Here is a 27,877-nt window from a genome sequence, read left to right on the forward strand (position 1 = left end):
GTTTCAAGGTCATTTATATCTGTTTATGTTTTCATAAATAAGATGGATTTTTCTCTTTTCACTGATGTATCGTCAATTTTGTTTATTGTTTTGTTCGGTCTTATAACGTATACAATAATTAAGCAATGCCGTCGTCCGTCTGGAATGCCTCCCGGACCTCGACTCTGGCCAATCGCTGGAAACATGTTGTCCATTACAGGAAAACATAATTTGATTGAAGCTTTCCGTGAATTACGACGACAGTACGGTGATATATACAGTTTGAAGCTAGGGTCGAGTTGGATAGTAGTTATAAATGGACATGAGAATTTAAAGGATGCTTTAGTGAAACAGGGTGACATGTTCAGTGATAGACCAGACAATTTTTTTTTCACAAGGCTACTACAACATCAAGGTAAGCATATTATGCCGATGTGCGGATGGTGTGTTTTTTTCTTGTAAATTCAAATATGATATCAAATAAAGGGTATGTATAAATGTCAATGGGATAGCAACAAAGCGACACACGCATACATACACACACAAATACACAAGAAAAAAAACCATCTGGACGTCCACACACATTACGCAACAGTAGACAAGACCTAGTATCTTTGCAGTATGTCAAGGCCATAATCGCCCCAAGACTAAAACATTGTGAAATAACTATATTAGGATTTACCATAAAAATAAATTTCCCTAAGAGACAAAAATCTTTAAGATATTCAGTCCACGAGGGTATCATCAGCTCAGTAATCAGTACTTCGGTACCGAAAGAAAAAGAAAAGAAACTAAGGTTTCAACTCCCTCAGGCAAAGTTGACCTTACACGGATTTGGCTACTTTTTAGGTATTTTTTTTGTCATATAGCTTTTCAACTGTTTCGATTCTTATACATCCTCGGCTTTTAAATATTCGGCTTTGAGCGTTCCTGATAAAGGTAAATCCAGAAAAGCGCTTCGGCCGCATGAAATTATTCAACGTGTAGATTTCGCCCTGTTTGTCATAAATTTTAGGGATTCCTAATCAACAAGATATAAAAAGGGACAACGATCAATTTTAACGTTTGTTTTGATAAGAGTGCGGTGAAGTGGATAAATTTCGTTTGTATATTAAGAAAACATCAGGATTGATTACAGAAAATTTATCGTCAAAATATCTGCTAGCACCCTAAACGTACCAACGTTGCGCACGATGTTCCTGCAACACGACGTTACTCCAATAATGCGACGTCGAAGAGGGTTTTCTCAAATTTTAAATTCGATTAATCTAATTTGTACGTTTCATTCGGTTTTTTTATATGTAGTTGTTTGATTCAGTGTCTCCGTTATTTTTGTGATGTCTTTTTAATATGAATTACCTCAAGTTGTGGAAATCGATTTAAAAATGTTTACCCTTAATTCACCTTAAAAGGCTGTATTGTCGTAAGTAAAATTGGGACGGAAGTAAACAGTTTTCTATAAATAAATTAAAACAATATTTTAGATGTACAAGACTTAAATCACAGGCTGCTAACATTTCATGGTGCATATCATCTGTCATTGTAAAGTTTCTATATCTTGATTCAACCCCAATACAAATATATCTGACACTCTGCAAGTAGATCAAAACATTTTTACCCTTGATTAATTTGAATTGAATTGTATTTTCCTTGACATATAATTTGTCGAAATACACCCCTTCAATTACTTGAACCTCAGCTTGAAAAATATTTCCCCAGTCATCTATAGTTGCTTGCTTTTTAAGTTTTCTAACGTCTGATGTACATTTCAAAAAGTAATAATCTTCACCTGGATCGTCCGTAAAAATGGCTAATATAATCCCGGGTTGTATTAATTCAATGAAACTGTTTTCTTCGCTGTTTGCGGTTAGTCTTTAAGTTACCTCCATTTCATGCACAAGTTTATATTGACGAAAAGGTTCGGCTTCGCTAGTACAGGAATTAGTTTCATCACGACAATTATAACATGAGTAGCAGGACAATGCGGGAACTAAAACATTCCCAGGACTTTTAAATTGGTGAATGCACCTTACTGAAGGGACGACTTTAAATGATCCATTTCGGGGTACTTCCGCAACATAACGAAAAATTCGCCTTTTACATGTAGAGGACTGTCTTGGTGTCTCCAAATTTTCTTTGCAAAAGTTGTACATAGTTCATGTAGCGAGATATTTGTTTTTATCATTTCATCATTCTTTTAAATAAATCGCTGAAAGCTAAAAAATGATTTATAAAAATAGCAAAAAATTAATTTACAACCCCTAGGATTTAAAACAGAATCTCCGAAATTTCCTCCGCAAAACAAAAAGCAAATGTTGGCAAACACTAACCACTATAAAACAAATTCAATATATGTTTTTAATTATGTTCTTATAGCTCCTGATCATATACTTAGAAATATCTAGAATATTTGAGGATTAAAACAACAAAGCTATGTGAAAAAAACGGATGTCCAACGTTACATTTTGGAACAACTGTTTTAACTCTTATGTATAGTGATCCTATTTCTTATTCTCTGATCATCCTGAAACTTGGCGGGAACAACGACGTGTATCGGTTCTTTGTGGCGTTAAAGCCGTAATTTTGTCAAATTCCATTTGACTCGGTGGCTGCATATTAAGCTGGGATAAGAAAAATGTCCAACGACGTTTTTCGTTCAGTGAAACGACTGAAAGTGAATTTTATAAGTAGATGTAGCAGAAAATGTCTAAAAAAGTAAGATATTAATAACATCTACCAAAAGTACAAATATTTGCCTCATTGTTCGTGAGTTCAAAAAATGTAGCATATATAAAATCTTCTCTGCACAGTCGTTTTTCAAGCGGTAGTCATTTTGTCCAAGTTGATTTTTTATTTGTCAAAGCAAATAATGCGGATTTTTCACCTGATGTTTCAATAAGTTATTTATAATTTATAAAAACAAAAGTTAGATACACGAAGAGTACAAAATGACTAGATTCTTTTTTTGATAACTACATGTTTGGGTCTTAAAGATATAAAATGCTAAGTAACATTACAAAAAGGTAGTCATTTTGTCCAAACGTCTGAAAACGTGTGCTAAATTTGTTTCAATTATATGATACTGATAATTAAGACAAATCGTGTGGTAAACACAGATCTTGGTGGCTAAAAAAAAAAGGATGGTGCATGTTGCTAGGCTTGGAACAAAGATTCGACACAGATTAAATTTTGCTATTTTTATAAATCGTTTTTTTTAGCTTTCAGCGATTTATTTAAAAGAATGACAGAAAAAACGTATTTAAACGGATTATCATCATTTATCTGTACAATTGTATGTTTCAAATTTGCCCCTTCATGGACAATTAAGGACATGATTTCCGATCATTATTAAATAGACTATACTTAGATTAAATAACAAACGGTTGAATGAAATTTTATTGTCTCATGCCAATAAATATGTAATTTGTTTGTTTAATTTTGTTTCTATATCAACAGTTGTTACTCCGAGACATGATAAGCGGGTAATAATATTTTTGATAAGTTTCATAACTGGAGGAAATTGCAAAAAGATGATCTTTTAATCTGGATAATGTCAAATGATGACATGCATATGGCACGCCTGAACCACTTTTATAGATAATCCTAGATTATCTCAGATAAACTAGGATTATCTCACTATTTTACATTAAGCTCAGATAAACCGGGATTATCTCGATTTTTTTCAGATAATCCCAGTTTATCTCAGAATTTTAAGATAAACCGGGATTTTCTCAGCTTAATGCATATTTGAGATAGTTCATTATATTCCTCACAAAATTAGATAAAATATTAACTGGAGAAAATCCGGGATTATCTGAAAATTCTGAGATAATCCGGGATTATCTGAGAATTTTGAGAAAATCGATTAACTGAAAAAAAAGTAGCCAATAGAAAGCCACGACACATTGGAGGAAAATTTCATGGTCATAAGGGATAATATATAGATACAATGGTTCATCTACACAGATAGAGAAGAATGAAAGATTACGCTCTTACGGGAAACGTTTTAGAAGTTTTAAATTTCCAAATTTGATAAAAATAACAATTGATTTATTCAGGATGTACATGTATGACAAGTGTATCGATAATAATGAAGATCAGAGGGATCTAGAATTTAGAAGTTTGTCTTGAGAGGTTTTTTTAAGAGAATTTGAATGTTATATCCGTATTTGTCTTTATGAAGATAGTGAAATATGTTACATAAATCTGGCATCCGCACAATTAACTAGGACAAATAACTAAAATGTTGAAATAAGTTAAGCAAAGTTGAAATACACCATTTCGAAGTTCTAATGAGTTTCCTTTTAGAAAGTTATAATCTTTAAAAAAAAATATCACGGGCCGTTTTTCTTTCCTTGATTTTCCCTTTTAGAAGAGTAAAATATGGTGCAGGAATTTATCATCCATTTATTGCAAAGTGTTACATTTTAGTACTTACTTGGTAAGTTGTATAAAGTGTTTGTTGTCAATTAGATAATCTAATCATGATAATGACAAATGCCCAATACCTGAAATATTTATTACCTTACAACTCTATTATTGTTAATCAGTTTGTTTTTTAACGACACGTGGCCAATGCATAATTAACCTTTAAACAAACGCTGTTTAAACGGGGTTTTGATCCCTGAAGGACGCCACACTTTGCAATGAATTAGATCTATATTTGTTAACGTTTTCAAATTAAATAAACTGAATGGATTTCTTAAAATTCTCAAATGGCTTTAATATTATTACAAACAAAACGAAACGTTTATTTAACATTTTTTGCAACTTTTATCTTTATTTTTGTTCTAAGAAAACCTTTCTTGCTTGGTTAACTAGTATGTGTTGATTACCTTCACTAATTACTAAAGATCAGACGACCTAATTAAGTATTTGTATAGACCTAATCAACATGATAATTGGTATCGAATATGATCATCGGTCATGCATGACATATTCCAAATAACGGCGCGTGTTAATAAACACTTCAATAACTTCTGAAAATATTCAATTAATTTTATTCAAACAAAAATATTAAGATAAAAAAAAAAAATAATTTATCGGACGCATACCCTCAACGCCCACTAAAATATCTATTACATGTCCTGAGTGCACTCAGGAGGCCCTGAGCGGTTTTAAAACGTACCGCAAAATTATTACTTAAAATAATTTTTTTTGACTGTTAAATGAAATACATTTCAATTCATGGAGTGTCAGTGAGTTATAATATATTTTACTTGAACACATTGAGCGATCGTATATATGCAATCAGGAACAGATGTATCCACGAAATTATATTAACATTTTATGAACTTGCCTGCTTAAATAAATCATGTTTTAGTTATAACATACACTTTTAATGTACTATTATTTATAAATCAATGTTTAAAATTCACATATATGTGCTAAGATTAAAACTTCATGTAATATTTTAATACTTTATTCTTGTAAAATTTTTCATTAATAAATACTGTTTAAACTAAGATTAAAATTTCATGTATCATACGGTCATTCCAAGTGTCATTCGGTCATTCGTGTTACGTATCTCCAGTACTTCTCTATGGATAAGAGCTAAAACTACCAAAAACAAGTTCACCAGAATTAATCGAAAACTTCCAGAAAAAGCTACTAATAAGCTTAGACTCTCATTACCAACTTATGTAGCAGATGTTACTATCAACATCCTAAACGGAATACTACCAGTAGAAGCCCAACTACATATCCGAGTACTTGGACTATTGAACAACATCTGTAATCAGCCCGAAAAAAGCATAGATAAATTGCTAGCTGACGACAACTTAAACTGAAAAATAGCCAAAGTTCTAGTTGCGTGTCGCTATAAAACATATGCCCAAGAAGTACGATCTACAAAATGGTACATGGACAACACCTTCAAAAAAATATTATGGACCTCCAACATCAAGAAAACAGTACAGAGCTACTTGTCTAAGAGTAACTTCAGTAAATAGCAACACTGTATTCTAGGTTCGAAGGCCGTACGGTGACCTATAGTTGTTAGTTTAAACATATTTTATTGTTCAAAAATGACAAATGGATTAGACACAAGTTTTTCAACTTAGTAACGTCTTCTCCTATTGTTGTCAATTTCTGTGTCATTTGGTCTCTTGCGGAGAGTTGTCTCAGTGGCAATCATACCACATCTTCTTTTTAATTTCCAAAACGACGAGTGTGAAAAAAAGCAAATATGCAAACATACAGACTGATTTATATTTACAACAAAAACAAAATGAAATACAGGAACAAAGACTCAATGACATGTAATATGTCATGACGGAGGAAGGCACATGCATATTTGGAAGGGGCTAAAAAAAGGTCTAGTGCCAAACCATACCTTAAACTGAAACTGTACACATGGGATAAGACCGAAGTCAGAACTTAAAGTAAAAATTTGTTGAAAAAGGTCCAGGGTACCGTTTCACAAAGCCTTCGTAAGTCTACGTGTCATCGTACGTTCATCGTAAATAAATCGTAGGTTTTACAGCCGTTTCACAAAGCCGTCGTAAGTTAAGATGAGCGTAAATAATACGTAAATCCTGGCGTAACTTACTACAGCTATACCCAGTCGTATCTCGATCGTAGTTTTTCCGCGAATATGAATTAAACCATATCTAAGATGGCTTTATTCTCGATCAAGATGCCGCAAATGTTAGAAGACGAAGAAGAATCTTCAATATTAGAAGCACACTTTCTTCGTTAGATCATTTTGAAAATGAAATGGATATTATATCCAGATACAGACTGGATAGACACAGTATCAATGAAATAACATTGGCAATAGAACCAGATATAAAACATGATACAAATAGGTCCCATGCACTTACTCCTGAAACGCAGGTTTTGTTAGCTTTGCGCTACTCACTGGTTCTCCGGTAAAGCGCCCATTTTATGACGCTGATTTGTAGGGGGGGGGGGGGGGGGGGGGGGGGGGGGGGGTAGGACCTTTATCGGGACTCCGGGATCGGGTGTTTTTAAGCTCGGGATTTCGGAATTCATCCTTTCGGGATCCGGGAATTCTTTTTCCGAATTTCGGGATGTCGGGATTTAAGTTTTTTTAAATTCGGGACCTCGGGATTCCATGACACCTCCTACCCCCCCCCCCCCCCCCCCCCCCCCTTCCCCCCATTTGTCCCACCGAAACAAAGCAAAACTAACGACTTCGAGTTATATACCCGTAGCTTGTTATATCTGAGATTTTTATATTTCTTTATTATCTATATTTTTAATTTTTATAAAGTTTAGTACATATTGCACAACGATAGTGATCGTACCGGCCGTCATTATATAATGTTTTCTTCGTAAACCTGTAATTCCCGTTAACGGATAGAAGACCAAGCAAGACTAAATATTTAGCACAACATAGAGTGTGATATGAGTTAAATTTGATTATAAGGTTACCATAAATAATTTTGTTTATAAGGTTACCATAAATAGTTTTGTTAAATCGTCATTTATTCCAAATCATATCAGTCTTGAAAACTAAACAAAGTTGAAAACTGCAGAGATTTGTTAAGCATGTAATCTCCGTGGAAATGGTATATCCTAAACAAACACCTATTTTGAAAATAAATTCTACATCCAACAGATCGATATCGGTGTCAACATTCAATTTTAATACAGATCTTCAGATTCGCGTATTATATTTTATAAATGACGAAATCATCGAAATGTAATCTCCGTTCACGTTTTTGTGAAGAGTGCTTTCTTTCACGTCCGCACTTCTATCGAGTATGGCATGCCAAATAAACATTTTAGATAATAATTACGGATGGCGAATATATAAATTACAGATCAATAACTTACATTGTAATTCAGACGACATAAGAAGACACCATGTGACAATTTTAATTAGTCAATTGTTTTAGTGTAACAGAGTTGCTTTTTTTCTTAGATCTATAAAAAAAACAAAAACAAAAAAACGAACTGGATGTTTTTATATCAATATTAATGCAAGTAAATAATTTTAACCCGTTTTCAATATTAAAGATCTGAAACTTTTATTATTAATATAAATTTGATACAGAATTTAATACGATTAAACAATTATGCAAGTAGTCATAAAAATTGCTCTGCCTAATGAGTTTAATAAATCATATTGCACAGGGAGAGAAGCTTTTAAATACTTTCTTTCATTAAAAAGAAAATGTAAATTATAAAATTTTATAGTCGACGCCCGGCGAATAATCTTCAATAATTGAAGGATCGCTAGAAACTTAAAGAAGAAGAGAAGAAGAAAAATGAAATTATGACGTCGGCTGAGAGGGCATGGTATATATTGTCCGTTACATTTATTAACAACACCTTGTACAAATATTCTTTTCGAAAATAAAAACAGTTAAATAGAACAAACAAAACTATCCGTCACAATGATATATGAGGGTCTGGATTAGGGGGGAAAAGGGGGGTGGGTGGGTTTTACATTTCTGTATTCTGTAATTCTTTTGGCCATTTTTCTCTATTCAGTAAGAAATATGCTTATTCTGTAAATTCTTGTGTTCAGACCGTGCATATGAAAATTTCCTGTTGTATCATGATTTTGACATGATAAGATCTTTTTGTCTGTATCAACGACATATAAATATTTGAATCTACATTTTAAATTGATACAAAAAATCAAAATTCTCTGATCTATAGATTTTCATAAATGGAGTCTAAAATATATCCATAATAAATGCACTGTATCAAATGCATACATGAGAACAACTACTTATAAACTGCTACGCGTCGCATACTATGTATAGAGACATGCATCATAAATCTAAGTTAAAAGACAAATTAAAAAAAAAAGGAATTCTGAAAGCTTTCTTTGACAAATTTTATACTAACTTCATTTTAACAAGTTTAAATTACATTTTCTAAAATAGAGCTAAGAACTGTTTGTAATGTTGTAAATTTAATTCGTTTGAAATTTTTATTCAAATACGCTGTTGAAGATTACTAAGCGCCAATAGAATACAATAATTTTGTATTCTATAAATTAGTGTCTTCGATAATGAAAAATTCGTCATCGAACAGTCTCATTATCATGTCGGTATTCGAAATGACTCGTTTCATTGTTATTACAAAAAATAGGTCATAATAACATGACAGAGTTTTTTTTTTGCTTCAGAATGTTCTAGATAAATATACAAAAAGCAAAGTTTAGACAATGTACCCTCATTAGCCTGGAAGTGGCTAGTCACATATAGTTAACAGCGTTTTTCACACAATGTTGTTCTACCTCCATAAGCCTGGAAATGTCGTGGCGGGTCACATATAATCAATCCTTCTGACTTCATAAATTTTGTTAGAGAGTCGGCTGAATTAAGACGTTATATGATGAAAATTAATTAATTTCCTTCCGTGAAAATGCATCGCATGTACAATAGAAATGAATCGCCCCCTACAGTGAAAATTAAAGTCTAGTATCATTATTCGACAGTAAACATGAATCGCATAACGAAAACAGCATAGTGGAATGTAATTCAATATCAACAAGCTGAATAACAAAACCTGTTTTAAGTTATACAACATTAATAATTATGTTAAAAGGTACATTTTTCTGCAAATGAAACTTAACTGCTGCTTTTAAATCTCTTGCACGCTCTGTTCGTGAACTATTCTTAATATTTATCTATTTGTACCAATTTTACACCTGGATGGCTGTAGGCGCGATGAAAACCCGTCCGCATCTCATACCTATATCATGAATTTATAAAAACGGTACACATTATATCTTATTTCTTATTTCCATTCAAAAATCATGAATTTGTCGTCTGTTTATTTATCATTTTACATTAGAAATTCATAACGGATACAGTGAAAATGGTATTTCAGGATTCGCACATTATATACACTTGTTTTGTTTATTTTTATTGGACTTTCTTTTAATTCTTTTTCAACGACAACGCATGCAACTTCTTATTTCTTGTTTGAAAATTCTTCTCTTGCTCATAAATCTGCATGAAATATTTGCCACTGTACGTTCAGAAAACAGCAATCAATCAATCATATCTCCTCTAAAATTGCAGTACTATAATAACTTTAGACATTATCAAATAATTGTTAAAAAATTCGTTTAATTCTTTGATCAGATATAAACACGTCTCGCCACTCTCCTATTATTTCAAATTTCCAATACAAAGAAAAAAAGTATTATTGAATATCAAAGGAAGTAACCTATCAAAGATACAAGGCTTGTGTTTCGTCTACAAATAAAAAACATACGAACACACCCACTCACCTGATTCGCTCGTCCTCACAAATATAAAAATTCAAAATATAAAAACAATTATATACAAAATAAAGCATAAGGTCACCCCGGATGCCGCACAAATGTCAAGGCAACGAACGAGAAACCGGAAAGGACATACTTGGATTCCAAACCGATACCGCTAAATGCCCAGCTGTATTCCTGGTAGAGGAAAGCCGAAAATCCTACAATAAAGCATCTCGGAAAGAAACTACCGATCCATTAGGGGAACAACAGCTAAAACCCTCAGACATCAAATAGATTGGTCTGATAGTTTCCAACATGGAAACTACTAATGGATTCCATCTGACCACATGTCTCAAACAAACCTGAAAATATCTGCAGAAACTTTCCTCAACAAAAAAATATAATCCAAAACATAAAATATAAGATGTAAGGATAACAATATTTATCCATGAAACCAATTTGGCAAAACAATTTCAATGATGTTGAAGGATATCTGCAAACATTTTCACGTCCGCTCTCATCGGCATGCTCGACTCATCGATCTGTGAAAGAAGAGTGTGCCATATTCCGATGTAAATAAACTACGATTCACACCTCCTGTTTACAGCTAGAGTTCCGTTTTACGATACACTTACGATGATACACAGTGCGTAACTTGCGATCAACTTAGTAGTCCTTTACGATGCCTTTGTGAAACACACGTAACGGGAACGTAGAACCACACGTAAACGGATCGTAAAATGATACGGTGTTCGTAAGTTAAGAAGGCTTTGTGAAACGGTGACCAGATCAACACAATACAGACAAAAAAAAATATACCAATAAATAGGACACAAAAGAACGATCTGATAGTACTAGCATTTTATAACCTAGTTCAACATGTTCAAAGTCAGTAATCTTTGATAGATCATACAGAGTGGTGATAGATATGCAGAGTGGTGGTAGATGTACAGAATGGTGATATATAAACGAAGTGGTGATGGATATACAGAACGGTGATAGATATACAGAGTGGTAGTAGATATACAGAGTGTTGATAGATATAAAGAGGGATGGTAGATATACAGAGTGGTGATAGATATACAGAGTGTTGATAGATATACATAGTGGAAATAGATGTGCAGAAAGGTGGTAGATATACAGAGTGGTGATAGATATACAGAGTGGTGATATCTATACAAAGTGGTGATAGGTATACAAAATGGTGATATATAAACGAAGTGGTGATAGATATAAAGAATGGTGATAGATATACAGAGTGGTGATATATATACAGGGTGGTGGTAGATATACAGGATGGGGATAGATATACAGAGTTGTGATATATATATATACACAGTGGTGATAGATATACAGAGTGGAGATATATATACAGAGTAGTGATAGATATGCAGAGTGGTGATAGATATACAGAGTGGTGATAGAAATACAGAGTGGGGGTAGATATACAGAGTGGTGGTAGATATACAGAGTGGTGATAATATACAAAATGGTGATAGATATATAAATTGGTGATAGATATGCAGAGTGGTGGTAGATATACAGAGTGGTGGTAGATATACAGAGTGTTGAAAGATATACAGAGTGGTGATATATATACAGAGTAATGATAGATATACAGAGTGGTGATAGATATGCAGAGTAGTGGTAGATATACAGAGTGGTGATAGATATACAGAGTGGTGGTAGATATACAGAGAGGTGATAGATAAACAAAGTGGTGATAGATATATAAAGTTGTGATAGATATGCAGAGTGGTGGTAGATATACAGAGGGGTGATAGATATACAGAATAGTGATAGATATACAGAGTGCTGATAGATATACAGAGTGGAGATATATAACGTGGTGAGAGATATGCAGAGTGGTGGTAGATATACAGAGTGGTGGTAGATATAAAGAGGGATGGTAGATATACAGAGTGGTGATAGATATACAAAGTGGTGATAGATATACAGAGTGGAGATAGAAATGCAGAGTGGTGGTAGATATACAGAGTGGTGATAGATGTACAGAGTGGTGATAGATATACAAAGTGGTGATAGATATACAGAATGGTAATATATAAACGAAGTGGTGATAGATATACAGAATGGTGATAGATATACAGAGTGGTAGTAGATATACAGAGTGTTGATAGATATACAGAGTGGTGGTAGATATACAGAGTGGTGATAGATATACAAAGTAGTGATAGATATTCAGAGTGAAGATAGATATGCAGAGTGGTGATAGATATACAGAGTTGTGATAGATATTCAGAGTGGTGATAGATATACAGAGTGGTGATAGATATACAGAATGTTGGTAGATATACAGGGTGGGGACAAATATACAGAGTGGTTGTATATATACAAAGTGAGGATAGATATACAAAGTGGTGATAGATATACAGAGTGGTGATAGATATACAGAGTGGTGGTAGATTAACAGAGTGGCGATATATATACAGAGTATTGATAGATATACAAACGAGAGAGATATAGTGGAAATAGATATACAGAGTGGTGATAGATATACAGAGTAGTGATAGATATACAGAGTGGTGATAGATATACAGAGTAGTAATAGTTATAGTAGGAACTTGTTGAATGTCTTATAGTGATGGCAAATACATGTTGAATGTCATATATCTAAAGCAGGTACTTGTTGAATATCCTATTGGTAAAGTAGGTACTTGTTGAATGTTCTATATAGTAGTATATAACAGGTACGTGTTGAATTCCTATTGTTATACTAGGAGCTTTTTGAATGTCCTATACTTATAGCAGTTCCTTGGTGAATGTCCCAAAGCTATAGCAGGTACTTGTTGAATGTCCTATAGTCATAGATGGTACTCGATGAATGTCCTATTGATTTCCCGTGTGGGTTATGTTTACCAGAAGTAGAGGTATGCATGGTATCTAAAATTACCCATAGCACTAGACCAGCAAACGTTTTGAAGCATTAAGGTAGAAGGTGTCTGGTTTGTCACAACGACCACCTGAACTATTACCGGCTGTCGGCCATGATAATAGAGGTAGAGATAGAGTTAGGCATTGACCTCTAAAATGGACCAAATCATTTATACATTTAAAAATTATAAACCAAATTCCTGAAAGAATCCCACACAGTGATTTTTTTCTGAGACTTATTTTTCGACATTCCAATACACTATGACAGCATGTTTTTTTTTGTTTGTCTCGTAAACACCACAAAGGACCTACTTTGAGCACAAAAAAACACAATGTAGCAGAAAGGACCACAAAGGAGTTTATAAGAGCACAAAGGACCTTATAATCACTGTTTTGTAAGGAAATAGTATTTTTTTAAATCTGTATTTCAGAAATGTCAATATATGCTTTGCTTTATCAAATTTTATTTTGGACAGAAACAAAGAATCTACAGAAATGTTCTTACTTTATGAATCTTAATTTGCTGTGGGGAACAAAAAGTGCACATGGTGCAATAAAAAAAAAAATTTAAAAAAAAAGTGCAATAAAGAAAAAGGTGCAATAAAAAAAGGACTGCACGGCTGTCTTTTGGGTATATGTTTCGTTGGGCTGTTTGATGAAACAGATATTATACCTGTCTAGATAACCTCGATATGTAATTGTAATAAAAGTATATCATCATTCCGTGAAATATATGGCCGTGAAGAATATATTTATGAAAAACTCTCTGAACTTTATACCTTCTAATAAAAAATTTGACAAAATGGTTTCTATTTCTCCCTTTTTTACATCAACAAACGATGAACGATGTCTTTGGTCGTCGCTTGTGTAAATGTTTATTAAATAAATATTATTGTATTTGATAAAGTTTATATGTTTTTAAAGACTGTATTTTTTTACACCGAAATTTTAAAAATGTCATGTTTTAAATACTATCATTCAATACACTAAATATAGTTGACCTATTGCTGATAAATTCTAAAAAACAGACTTATTGCATATAGTATTAGTAAAATTAAAAAAGAAAAAATTATTTTGTGCATTCGTCGACTTTGAAAAAGCGTTTGACACGATTTGGCGAGACGCAATGCTTTTGTATGTATAATGTTATTGTAAATATGTATCAAGGTACTAAGTCATGTTTGTATTTCATATAACAATTCCGTGTCTGATTTTTTCCAATGTAATAACGGGGTTAGACAAGGCAAAAATTTATCGCCTTTTCTTTTTTCTCTATTTTTGAATGATCTTGATTCATTTTTCCAAACCTGTAATATAGAGGGCCTAAAATCAGTCTCAACATAGCTTGAAGAAAAACTTGACATATTTTTAAAACTTTTTATTATTCTGTATGCTGATGATACTGTGTTGATGGCCGAATCCGCAACTGAACTCCAAAAACTATTAGATTGTTTTCTAGATTACTAATACACAGATGTATGGAGGCTAAAAGTAAATGTTGATAAAACAAAGGTCGTGGTTTTTTCAAGGAGACGACCATCATGTAATTTTCAATTTTTCTTTAATGAAAAAAAACTGGAAATCGTTGATGAATTTAACTATTTGGGCATAATTCTAACAAGAACAGGTAATTTTAATAAAACGAAGCAATTTAATGTAGAAAAGGCTACTAAGGCTTTTTACGAAGTGTTAAGACTAGGTCGTCTACATAATCTTTCTATATGTATTCAGTTGGACTTATTTGATAAAATGGTGAAATCAATATTACTGTACGGTTGTGAATTATGGGGTATTGGAAATAATGAGATAATTGAAAGGGTACAACTAAAATTTTGTAAATTATTATTAGGTCTGAAAACATCAACACCCTCTTACATGATTTATGGGGAGCTTGGAAGATATCCTATAGACTTGGACATAAAAACTAGATTGATCTCATTTTGGAGGAAATTAAATTCTGGTAAAGAGACAAAACTATCATATACTTTATATGAATTGTGTTATCACATGTCTATTAATGACAATGTACATTTTTCATGGTTAAACAGAGTACAGGCTATTTTAAATGAATGTGGTATCCCCAATGTGTGGGAAACGCAATCTTTTATGAATTGTAAATGGTTAGTTTCATTCATCAAGCTCAGACTTAAAGATCAGTTTGTACAAGTCTGGCATTCTTTGCTTGAAAACTCACCAAAAGCACTTAATTGTAAACTTTTTAAAGATTTTTTTGGAAAAGAAGATTATTTTGAAATTCTTGGGAACAAACTGTCTATTGATTTTTGTAGATTTAGGACCACAAATCACAAGCTCCCTATTGAACAGGGTAGATGGAATAATATAGTTAGAAATAATAGATTGTGTCTTCTATGTAATAAAAATAACATTGGTGATGAATTTCATTACATATTAGAATGCAAATACTTTGAAGAAAACAGGAGACATTGTATGTCACATTATTATTTTAAAAATGCAAATACTGTTAAATACAAGCAGATTATGTCTTCAAAACACAATTCAGAACTGATTAAACTTTGTAAATTTATAAAGATTATCAACACAGGTATATGTGCTCCTGGCTAAAATGTACTTCATGTATTGTCTGAGCAATAGTTCTGTTTGTTCTGTCTTATTGTAAATATTGTACATAAATGTCTTCTCTATACCTATGTTTATAGTTTATTGAGAATAAAGATAAAGTATGAGAAAAAAAGACCAAAACTCAGAAACTTAATTTTGACAACTGAACCATGAAAATGAGGCCAAGGTTAGATGACACCTGCAAGCTAGACATGTACACCTTACAATCATTCCATACACCAAATATAGTAGACATATTGCATACAGTATAAGAAAAACAGACCAAAACACAAAAACTTATCTATAACCACTGAACCATGAAAATGAGGCCAAGGTCACATGACACCTACCAGTTGGACATGTACACCTTACAGTCCTTCCATATACCGAATATACTTGACCTATTGCTTATAGTATCTGAGATATAGACTTGACCACCAACTTAACCTTGTTCACTGATCCATGAAATGAGGTCGAGGTCAAGTGAAAACTGTCTGACGGACATGAGGACCTTGCAAGGTACGCAAATACAAAACATAGTTATCATGTTACTCATAATAAGAGACAAATTATCATTACAAAAAATCTTAACTTTTTTTTCAAGTAGTCACTGAACCATAAAAATGAGGTAAAGGACAATGGACATGTGACAGACGGAAACTTCGTAACATGAGGCATCTATATACAAAGTTTGAGGCATCCAAGTCTTCCACCCTCTAAAATATTAAGCTTTTAAGAAGTTAGCTAACGCCCCCCTATGTCGAGCTTTCTGCGACAAAAGTCGCATGCTCGACAAAAATCCAACTGATTGTCTGAAAAGATAAGTTCTTCCTTAATTATAATCAAAGAGACAGTTTTTTTATCACTGGATTGTGCTTTTATGTCTTGTGTTAAAATATGCTAGTTTTCGAGTCAAAAGATATTATTAGAATAAAATATTAGAGAAAAAGATTGAACAGAAACCATAAGAATATAAATCTTTCAAAATTTCTTTTTCGTGCATGAATTAAAATATTGTTTTGAACAGTCTTAAACAAACTTTTATTACTTTTTTCCTGTTATGTGAACATTTATTGGGGGCAGTTGTTATATATTAGCACTATAACAGGTAAAGCTTTGACAATCTTGTCACCTCTAATTACATTTACCTGTAAGAATAAAACGTTTTGGTTCAAGATTTAGAAACAGAACGAAGAGGTTTTCTCCTGTTTCTTAGCCACGGGTGTCATTCGGTTTATCGAGAGAAATGATAGTGAAAGAATATCTTACGGTGGTCAAGTATTGCGAGACGATCGTGAAAGCTCTGGTACCGGATCGTGAATGTAATTAAATGTAAATTCTACTTCAGAATGTGTGAAAAAAATCGCTGAATTTTCAAAATGCGGAACAAATCCGAACAAAAAAATATGTGTCTGTCAAAATGATTCAACTTCCTCAACATTACTGTGCAATAAGATAAAGAAAATATGCAGTACTTTATGAAAAAACACAAAAGGCACAATGCATGTCTATGGGATTAATAAAAAAAAACACGTTTTTTGTACCTATAATGGTCATATTTCAATATATCATGATATATTTGAAATTTAATCTTTGTTGTGTCCGAAAGTACAGTAAAATAAAAGTATGTTCTTCCCTTAAAATCGTTCATTTGTTTATGAAAACCTTGAATTTTGTTGATTTTTTCATCAAACTTGATCGTGATAGATCAGGCAACGCATTTTTTTGATCGTGAAAGATAATGCGTGACCAGACTTAATAATCAGAAATCAATATTTCTTTTACCATTTGATATACCTGCAACTGGTTGAAGCCTGTAACTTTTTTGATAAGAACGAACATGAAAGCTATCATTTGTATTTTAAATTCAACACTTTACCTCTTAAGTTAAAAAAATCTAACTTAAAACGTGTCTAAATCAGTGTGAAAAATTCAGCTCTGAGAATCGGACTAGCACAAATCAGGCAGACCGCCATTATTTAGCCAATAATATTGGTATGCAACGTTTAAACCAAAAAGTTAACTATCAACCAAAAACTTATAGCAAAAACAGCATCTTTCATGAAATATTTGAGATTGAACGATAACCAACATTTTGTTTGTTATATGTATCTTTGTATACAACGTAGCAGATGTGGATTGATTTCCAATGAGATAACTATATATTACAGAATAAAGAATACCAGAGCGCAAATGCTGAAATGTCTCGTCTGCTTTACTTATGATAGTATATTTGTTGAACTTCTGTAATATTAAGGATTTTACTAGAAGTGTCACATACTCTTAAAATTGTCAATGATTCATAAAAAAAGGTCAAGGTCAGATGAACCATGACATACAGGTCTCTACAAAAATCCCGTACACCAAATATAGGTGTTCCGATGCTTACAGTACCTTAGAAACTGACAAATGTAAAAGTTATGTTTGGCCAATTAATTCGGAACATGAGGTCGAAAGTATATAAACCCTGACCGACAATCAGACACAGACATCTTACTATCATTCAATATATCAAATACAATTGACGTCATATATGAAACATGCAGACAGACATGTACACCATACACCAAATACCGTGGCCCTATATCATACAGGTATGTAAGCTTTATAAATATAATGGGCATAAAAATGAGAATTCAAAGTTATAAATACAAAATAAAACATCTTAATGTATAAACAAACAATACTTATGAAGGACGGACAAATGGACTGGTATTGATACAATATACCAAGTCTGTGTGGTATTATAAGATATTAGATCCAATGGCATTGCACGATTATAGTCCTATTCACCAGCAAAAGAGACCCCGGTCAGTCATGCCAATCTAGTTTTTTTTAATACCAATAACAAATATTAATTATCATATAATTGAAAAATAATATGAACGTCTTCGTAGCATTAGATCTTTCACGATCCTTTTCACGATCTTCAAAAACCGGTACGTGATCTTTCACGATCCGAAATATCAATTTTGTGTGAATATTTCTTTTTTTACCAAGTTTCAAATTATGTTTATACAAAATAACTATGAGATCCATTTGATGCATTCAAATAGAAAGCCCTTTTTCGAAGAAAAATAGTTTATTTTATTGGAATTTGTGAAAAAATCATATTTGTTTACATTTTTGATGTCACTGAAATGTCGAGGAGCAATATGTCTTTTGTTGTTTTGTAAAAACTATGTACTTTTAGAACTGGATTTTCTCACATACTGATCATAATGTTCAACCATTTTGACAGACAGTTTTATATTGTTGTAAATTTGTCCGTGTAATTATTTAAATTAGATTATTTAATGACTTTTCATATCTCTTCTCGATTAAATTTCTTTCACGATCCGGTACCAGAGCTTTCACGATCGTCTCGCAATACTTGACCTCCGTTAGATATTCTTTCACGATCATTTCTCTCGATAAACCGAATGACACCCGTGTTAGCGAGTACACACACATTTTGTATTCAGACAATGTACATTTATTGTTTATATCCTACAATTAATAACTGGCGCTTTAAGGTTCGTGGCATATAAACTCTTATGTATTTAATTATTTTGAAAACAAAATGAAAATTATGTCTAATGAATAACCATGATGAAATAATTGTTTTGTCCATAATTGAATCGTGCATTATGTGTATTGGATTACTTAGTTGCCTTCTTTCTAGTGCTATCTATTTTGTTTACTGACAAATGACGAAATAATGCAATAGTTAAAATTAAATATTTTACAAAACTTTGTCACGATTAAAAAATTAAAACCGACTGAATGAATTAAAATATGAGAATTCAATGATTATCGATGTCGAAATTAGCCGTCGGTAATAAACAGTCAGTTTGTGTAAAAGAAATAGCTACCATTTGTTTATTATGTATGTACAAAGTATATGCCGGTATATTGTATATAATCAGCCCTTCTGTATATTACTTGTTTTTATAATTGATTCAACAAATTTCCTTGTCCAGGTGTCAATAACGGTGATGTTCACACCACGAGTAGTGATAAATGACACAATAACACAGCGATCGATCAATAATATAAGTAAAAATTGCGTGCCGTATGCTGAATGTCGCCCCTCCTCTGAAAAAGGACGCTAATTTTTATATAAAATCTCGCAAAATTATGACCCATATTTTGGCACATCCCCGTTCACCCAATAATAGGAAGTGAATTCGTCACCATCATGGTTTCAAAGAGAAAGTAAAACGTTAAACGCCGGATTGTCGTCCAATTAAAACACTCGTTACATTGTTCTTTTGTATATTTAGAATCCGAGATAAACCTAGATTTTCTCGAGAAATGAGATAATTCATTATCAGAAATTGAGAAAATTAATTATCTGGAGATAAATTAGGATTATCTGAAAATCGATCAGAAAAACCTAGATTTTCTTAATATTTTGAGATAAACCGGGATTTTCTCCAGATAATGAATTTTCTGTATTTTCTGAGATAAAATAGGATTTTCTCGAATTTGAATTAAGCTGAGATAATCTTAGTTTATCTGAGATAAACCGGGATTATCTGAGATAATCCTAGTTTATCTGAGATAATCTAAGATTAATTAATAAAAGTGGTTCAGGCGTGCCATACATGCAATTTATATCTGAATTCAGTGATTATCTTATTTTTTTATTTGAAACAAGAAGGGCAATAGAATAGATCTGAACAAATATTCTATCTTAACAAAAACAAAAAAATAAAATAATACAAAATATATGTTATTAACAATAATTTTTGGAGTATCTAGGTTATCCTCCTTTGTAGACCAATGAACTTGACGCTCCGTCTTTTATTATTGAACAATTATTGTTTGTATGTTATCTATATATCATGGAAGTAAAATGAATATAATACTTCCATGGTTATATGTAATAATAATCAAAATTATATTGTATTGTCTGTGTCTTTAACTTGATTGATATGCTTGTAATAAGATTAAGAACAAAAAATATTAGTATATTAGTATGTATCATATACTTAGAGTAAATAACTTATAATTTTTACTGTATGATAAAAGCATTAAATTTACGTGAATTCCATATTTTCCGAAATGATGCTTAGGGGCTGAAATTAAAAATCTATCAACTGCTTCCGGTAATTTTCGCAGGCGTTCTCAGTGAAAAAATAAACAAAGTAGGATAAAAAATAAATATTAGGAAACAGGGAAATGTATTATAAAAATATGCAAAACAAATAATTCAATAAATGCATATTTTAACAGTTTTAAAAATAGTTATTGTCTGTATTTCTTCTGCTGAAGCCTTTCGGCTCTTGGGCTGATATCATGACTAGTGTGAAGCAAGCCGTCGATAACAGCCGGCGTTAATATTCACGAGACCATCCTTCAATGATATTCATGAGCCATCAATAATATTCATTAGATGGCTTGCGTGCGATGGAGTGTTGTAAGAAACTATAAAATAACATCATGACCTAGGGTCGATAAAGGGTCTGATATGAAACAAGCATGCCGTGTTCCTCGTGCTGTACTGTTACACCTTTCGATCACTTCTATCGGATATTGAGCATGTACTCTATATGCCTCCATTGTCCCTTAATTTTACTTTGGCTGTTTCGAGTACTTTCTTTTTGTCTATTCAATTTTGGCGATGATATTTCTTGATTTTTTATCTGGACTGGGTTGGAGTCAGTGTACAACTTGGACAGATTGGAAAACACTTTGCATAACTTATCACCCGCTCTAAAATGTAGCCGATGTCCCAACTGAACAACAAGGATGTCGTTAATACAATAAGGATTATTCATTTTTAAAATGTCAAAACCTTTGTTGAACTTATGAAAGTACAAATGTATGTCGTGTGATCCTTGCATGAATTTAATACCAACTATGATGGATTACGTGTAATATTCTTCTAAATGAATATAAAAGGGTTGTGGATAAACATCAATGAGACCGCAATCCAACACAAAAGTATGATGCTCTCAGTATTGCATTGGTTCATGTATCTACCGCAATATAGGTTCATTTAGAGGAAACATATTTGAGAAATTCATGAAACTATGGAACAGGTATAGATAGATAAACGATTCCCTAAACCATATTCACAACTACATTTGATAACACAATCTGCCAATCACCACTTGAACCTTTTCCAAAAAAACATTAAACAAACATTTTATCCTCCATTCCTGCAACTAACGGAAATAGCAGGTATACATTTTTTTGCTGTATTTGTATAGTAAAGTTGTATTGTATCCTTCGTATTTATTGAACAAACAGTAATGTTAAAACTACTATTTACACTACAGTTCATGTTAGGGTCCCTTCACGGTCCACGCTTAATTCATGCTGATTACTTTAAAAATCAAAGACAAATGTCGGGAAATAAAAAATAAAAACAATTCGTGGATGCGTCAATCCTATATTGCAGCAGAAAAAACCCCAAAATATTACGTACATTGTGGGAAAATATACAAATAGGAAGAGGTGGTATCATTGCCAATGAGACAACTATCCACCAGAAAACAAAAAACGAGGATGTAAACACGATAGGGCATTGTACATATGTTCTATATTTTCTCTCTTAAAAGACAATCTTATTGGAACTTTACATTGTCGTGTGGCTCCTTATTTAAATTGAAAATAACTGTGCTACATTTTCGCTGCGATGGTAAACCGGAAATTTTTGAAACTGTAGGCTGGAGGGTCTCAACAATTACTTTCGATTATTGAAAAATAATGAATATGAAGTGTGTCTTAAGTGGATGAAAACTAGACACCGATCCCACAAATCAACAACTTACTAGGAAATAACCATATGCAATGGAAAAGTGCTCTCATAGATGATTGTTTTCGTGTACGCAACCACAAGGAATGTAGTTTGGAGTTATTAATTAGCTGTTTTAATTAATTTGAGCAAATGATCGTAGTGGGTCAGCATCCTATCGAAACATTTACTTTAAAACAATGTTTCTCGAACCGCAATAGATTGGCGGAAATCGTAATGAAATGGTCTTAAAGCGGTGTCTGTTTTGAGTATGGATTATATTAGCAAAAAAATTAATTAATACAAAAACACTTTCAAAAACATTTCTTTAACATTTCTTTATTCTAGTTTTACAGGCGAAATAATATTTTCATCAATATTAGATCACGTCAGTCTACACTGCAGAGCACTTAATTCCGAAAATACGTTTACAAGACAGCTCTGCAACAGTTTAAACCTAGTAACAGAATCTAATTAATCGATGGACAATGTATTATTCCCTATCAAAAAATATTCAAAGACGATTTAAAAGTTTTGCTTTAGTCAGTGTTTATTTTACTTTCAGGAATTATTGGATCTAGTGGTCTTTTGTGGAAAGAAAGCAGGTTTTTTACTCAAAAGACACTGAAGGATTTCGGATTTGGAAAACGCAGCCTGCAAGACAAAATCATGGAAGAGGTGACAATTCTGTTAAAAACAATTGAAAACACAAAAGGCGAAACTTTTACATTGAAACCACTTATTCAGGGTGTTTTTTCTAACATTGTAACATCTATTATGTTCAATCGTCGTTTTGATTATGATGACCCACAAATGATGAAAATCAGAGATATGCTACACGAGCATCTAACAGACTCCGAATTTTCTGGAATATTAGACGCGATACCATTTTTGGAATCATTTCCGGGAGATCTTTTCCATGCTAAACGATTACTGACCGTCGAAAGAAAATTAGACGAATTTATTCAGAAATGTCTTGATGAGCATAAGCAAACGCTTGATGAAAATAATATCCTCGATTATACTGATGCTTATTTATCTGAAATGAAGAAGCGACAAAAAGAAAAAGACTCTGTTTTCTCAGGTATAGAATTGTTGTTTATTTTAGGTTCACAGTTTTTTTTAATGTATTTGATTTTCAAAACTTTTGTTTTTTAACGTGTCGCACAAGATGAAGGTTAATCAAGATAAGTGGTAAGCATACAACAAGGTCAAACCAGTTTCACTGATAATGTCAACCCTTAAAAGTTGTCATGGAACATAATGGATACAGTTGTACATAGCTTTGTAGGCTGTATTAATGACTTGATTTTTAAGCCCCTGTGAAACTACCTTTTGGAAAAAAACAATGCCTAAATATGATATATTATTGACAATGTCTAAATCATTACCATTAAGTGTAAAATTTAGATTGTTTGACAATCTACCATAACCAAAAATAAATATTTTTGTTATGGTTTGATTAACCTTAAGTTTCGATATTTCACAATATTCATTAATGTATGTAATGTATATTTTTTTATGATTTTCTGGATTTTATCTGAAGTTGAAAAATGGTTCTCCCTGAAATAAACCCCTCCTTCCAAATTAAGATGAGTGGTCGTTGCGTAAAAGTAAACAGTTTCTGATTGTTACAGTTAAGATAATATTTCTCGGGAAATTTTTTTTTTTAATCATCTATGTAGCCAAAAAAAGTATAGAATATTCGTTTACTTATTACCACAAAGCCAAAAACTTAACAATAAATATACATAACTGAGTTTGAATCAACTTGAAATGACAGCAAATATTCTACATAGATATTTTTATACTAATTATTTATACCTGGAACCTCAAATCGTCTTTTTGGTTCACATGTTCTTCATTATGAGTTAGAGCTACATTGTAGTTCCGACCTTGGCATCAAATTTTTTAAATTACTTCAGTGCTGATCAAATAAATATTGCGTACTTGCAAAATTTTCGTCCCGTAGAAAATTAATTAAGAGTAATTGATATTTCAAATGTCATCAAAGTCTCTTCCGTGGATTTAAGCTAGCTGTGTGACGGGTTTCAATGTCGACAAGATAAGATGTCAATGTATTCAAGTGAATTTTAGTTCTGCGGTACATTCTAATGTACACTAGTGCCAAGCTATCCAGCAATTCTCATCCTGCAAGTCTCTATAAAAAGCTATCCTGAAATTCGTCAACCTGCAATTGCGTTTCGAAAACTATTAGATCGACAATTTTATGTTTTTGAAAATCATGGTTTATGACTTTTTTTGTTAAATAAAAGACTTATATAGAAAATCAAAGATTTTTATATCCCATTAACAAGTTTCTAACTTTTGTTTACAGATTTCTAACGCATATTTACGGTTTAAAAAAAATCATGACGACGATTCTAACAAAGTTTGATCTGTTAAGTCCATGATGTGATTCGTATTCATAACGCCTATTCAACCAACATTTGCGATTTTTAAACTTACATTAACGACGTAAAAATGTAGAATTTTGATGTAAAATTAATTTTCTCATGGAATACCGACAGTACAATTTCTATTCAAAACTTCATAACTCACATTTGCGATTTTGTAACTCACATTTACGGTTTTGTAACCAGCAATTTCAAAAGAAAAATCGTGTTGACGATTCCAATAAATTGCGATATATTTAGTCCATGAAAGTATTCGTATTTACGCCTGTTTATTCAACATTTGTGATTTTCATTCTCATATTAACAACTTAAAGATGTAGAATTTCGGTTTAAATTCCTTTTCACATGTAATATCGACTATTTAACTTTTCGATACAACTTCTTAACTGCTTTTTGCGATTTCGTGACTCATCTTTTTGACTGAAAATATTTGAATTCATCGCAACATAAAATAACGAAAATACATATTTTTTTCTTTCAATTTCTTAATTCACATTTGCCATTTTGTAATCCATATTTACGACTTAAATGTATTACATCGATGTTAAACTTATCCTTTACATCTATTACCGTTTTTGCATAAATAAGCAGTTATAGTTTGATTAAATTTATAATAGCATGACATGAGTTGTCAGAAGTTCAACGAAACCACACGTAGCTATGTTATTGTGAACTTTATTTGAGATTTGATAACTTTTTTTTAAATAGCTTTGGTATGAAATAACCATGCATGAAACCTAATTGGCGTACCTCTTTATACATCTTTTGTTTTATTGTGTGTAAAATGACGTTTTTTGCCTTATTATTCGCATATGATCATGCTCAAGAGTTAGCTCTAAGAATGCATATAACAATTTTCTAAACTATCGAAGAAGACCACCTTTTAAAAAGATTTTTTTTGTAACTTTTCTTATTTGTAGAACGACAGCTTGTTAGAATATGCCGTGATATTTTGCTAGCAGGAACTGACACTACCGCCACTAACATACGATGGGCAATTCTACATCTTATTTGCAAACCTGAAATACAGGAAAGAATGTTTCTGGAAATTCAAGAAGTTATTGGACTAGAACGCCCTCCTGAAATGAATGACAGATTGGAGATGCCTTATTGTGACGCCGTTTGCAATGAAACCATGCGGGTATCGAACGTGGCACCATTGTCTGCTCCAAGGTCTACACGGGGTGATGTAAAATTCCAAGGGTATAGAATCCCCGCTGAAACAATTGTCTACCCCTGTTTGGATTCTGTACTTTTTGATGAGAAAATTTATCCAAACCCTGAAGAGTTTATACCAGATAGATTCTTAGAGGGATCTAAAATATCTACAGCGATGACCAAGCTGAATATACCGTTTTCGCTAGGTATGTAAAAGAAAGAGTAGGAAGTATATAATAGTCTTTGTTACTGCGAAAAAAAGTCTGCTGTATTCTTCATAACATCAATTTTATGTTTTAACATACTCATACGAATAAACAACAGCAACCAAAACACATACACAAAAAGTAAATCCTAATACGATATGACTTCTACAGATTCTGAAAATCGCCACAAGATAAGACAACAACGAAAAACAAACAATGAGAAAGTAAAGTCGTCCAATATGTGTTAACTCTTGATATTTAATTAATATAACCATGAGAAATCTCATTTCAATGTGCTAAAGAGACAACGATCCTTTTTAAAGCACTGAAATTGTTGGGAACAAAATTAGGAGGATACTTGTGAGAAGCAAATACACGATAAGTATGGAAAAGAAAGGACAGTATAGGTATAGTAGAAACTATACACAAGAAGACATGCCAAATACTGAGGTTTCTACAATATAGAATTTTATTCAGTTATGTCATTCTACAGATCAATACAAGAACAAAACAACAATAACAAACAAAAACAATTAAAACATTGGGAGTTGGGGTAATACAATTGTAACAAAACTCATTTGTGAACAGTTGCCAAATTAAATTATCAAATTGTATATTCAAGAATTGCTCAATATGGGATTTCTATAGTACACAATATCGTCTACAAAATTGACAAGTGCCAAATGTACATACTAATATATAAATTCCTAAAATCTAGAATAAATTGTGATGTCTTGAACAGGGGTTACAAAAGATCTATCAAAATTTAATTGGGCCAATCACATGCATTTGTGGTGGAGTAATTCTAGTGTTTTAGTACCTAACGTTCTCCCCGTAGAGTGTACATATATTCAGATCCAGTTATAAAATACTCAGTCGATGACCAAAGACGAAATTTTTTTAATGAAAACTGAATCGATGCACATTTTGTACTGCGGTATGAATTCAGTGTGACCGGATGAATATTTGTTCTATCAACTACATAAGCTAGGAATAAATGTTGATATTGGTAATATTTTATATTATATATTAATTATTTTTAGGTAGAAGAAGCTGCCCTGGAGATGTGTTGTCCAGGCAAGAGTTATTTTTAACCATCATTTCTCTTGTAAGAAGGTTTAAATTTTTGCCACCTGATGGATCAGGACCACCCGCAAAGAAAAGAATATTTGGAGTTATTTTTTTTCCAGCAGAATACAAACTCCGAGCTATTTTAAGGAACTGATATGTTCGATTTATTCTTGGCAATTGCCTCCCTTTTTACTTTATGGGACTATGATTATGATCATGATTATTGCAAATTTTCAGAAACAAACTGAAACGTCAAATGTTGCTTCAAGTTGCGCGTAATTTAAAAAAAAATACGTGATTCGTGATTGACAAAAAATTATATTGAGAAATATGCCGCAAAAAGTGGAAATTTCCTTATTTTCGAATTACGTAATGAAATGTAGTCAGAGCACGGTAAACACGATAAAAATGCACTATGACATCTTGATCATCCCTTTTCTATAGATACATTTAAACAATCCAAATAATAACATTTGAGATTAGCTCTTACCTCTCTTGAAATATGTCCGGAACTGTCACGAGGACTGTTCTAGAACATTCTTAAAGAACAGTTCACCTGACACCTTAAGAATAGTTTCTAACAGAAGATGTTTTACCCATTAACAGTTTCGGACAGTGATACCCGATAGAACAAGTTTGGACAGTT

General features: G+C 32.3%; 1 protein-coding gene across 1 annotated transcript; it reads left to right on the forward strand.

The window, feature by feature from the left end:
* On the forward strand, positions 1 to 27,877 carry LOC127707944 (cytochrome P450 2B4-like). The gene is made up of 4 exons (XM_052212702.1): positions 1 to 394; positions 22,945 to 23,463; positions 25,717 to 26,160; positions 27,204 to 27,877. Exons 1-4 carry the CDS (start codon positions 43 to 45, stop codon positions 27,383 to 27,385), a joined length of 1,497 nt encoding a protein of 498 aa, XP_052068662.1. The 5' UTR covers positions 1 to 42; the 3' UTR covers positions 27,386 to 27,877.

This window comes from Mytilus californianus, unplaced genomic scaffold (genome assembly GCF_021869535.1).
Source record: "Mytilus californianus isolate M0D057914Y unplaced genomic scaffold, xbMytCali1.0.p SCAF_7, whole genome shotgun sequence".
Lineage (NCBI taxonomy): Eukaryota > Metazoa > Mollusca > Bivalvia > Mytilida > Mytilidae > Mytilus > Mytilus californianus.

What these genes read in the sequence shown, in the direction of transcription:
- LOC127707944 (XM_052212702.1), top strand. Translation starts at nt 43, where the DNA reads ATGGATTTTTCTCTTTTCACTGATGTATCGTCAATTTTGTTTATTGTT. An exon ending in AAGGCTACTACAACATCAAG is followed by an intron (nt 395 to 22,944) that starts GTAAGCATATTA and finishes TTTTACTTTCAG; the next exon opens with GAATTATTGGATCTAGTGGT. An exon ending in AAAAGACTCTGTTTTCTCAG is followed by an intron (nt 23,464 to 25,716) that starts GTATAGAATTGT and finishes TCTTATTTGTAG; the next exon opens with AACGACAGCTTGTTAGAATA.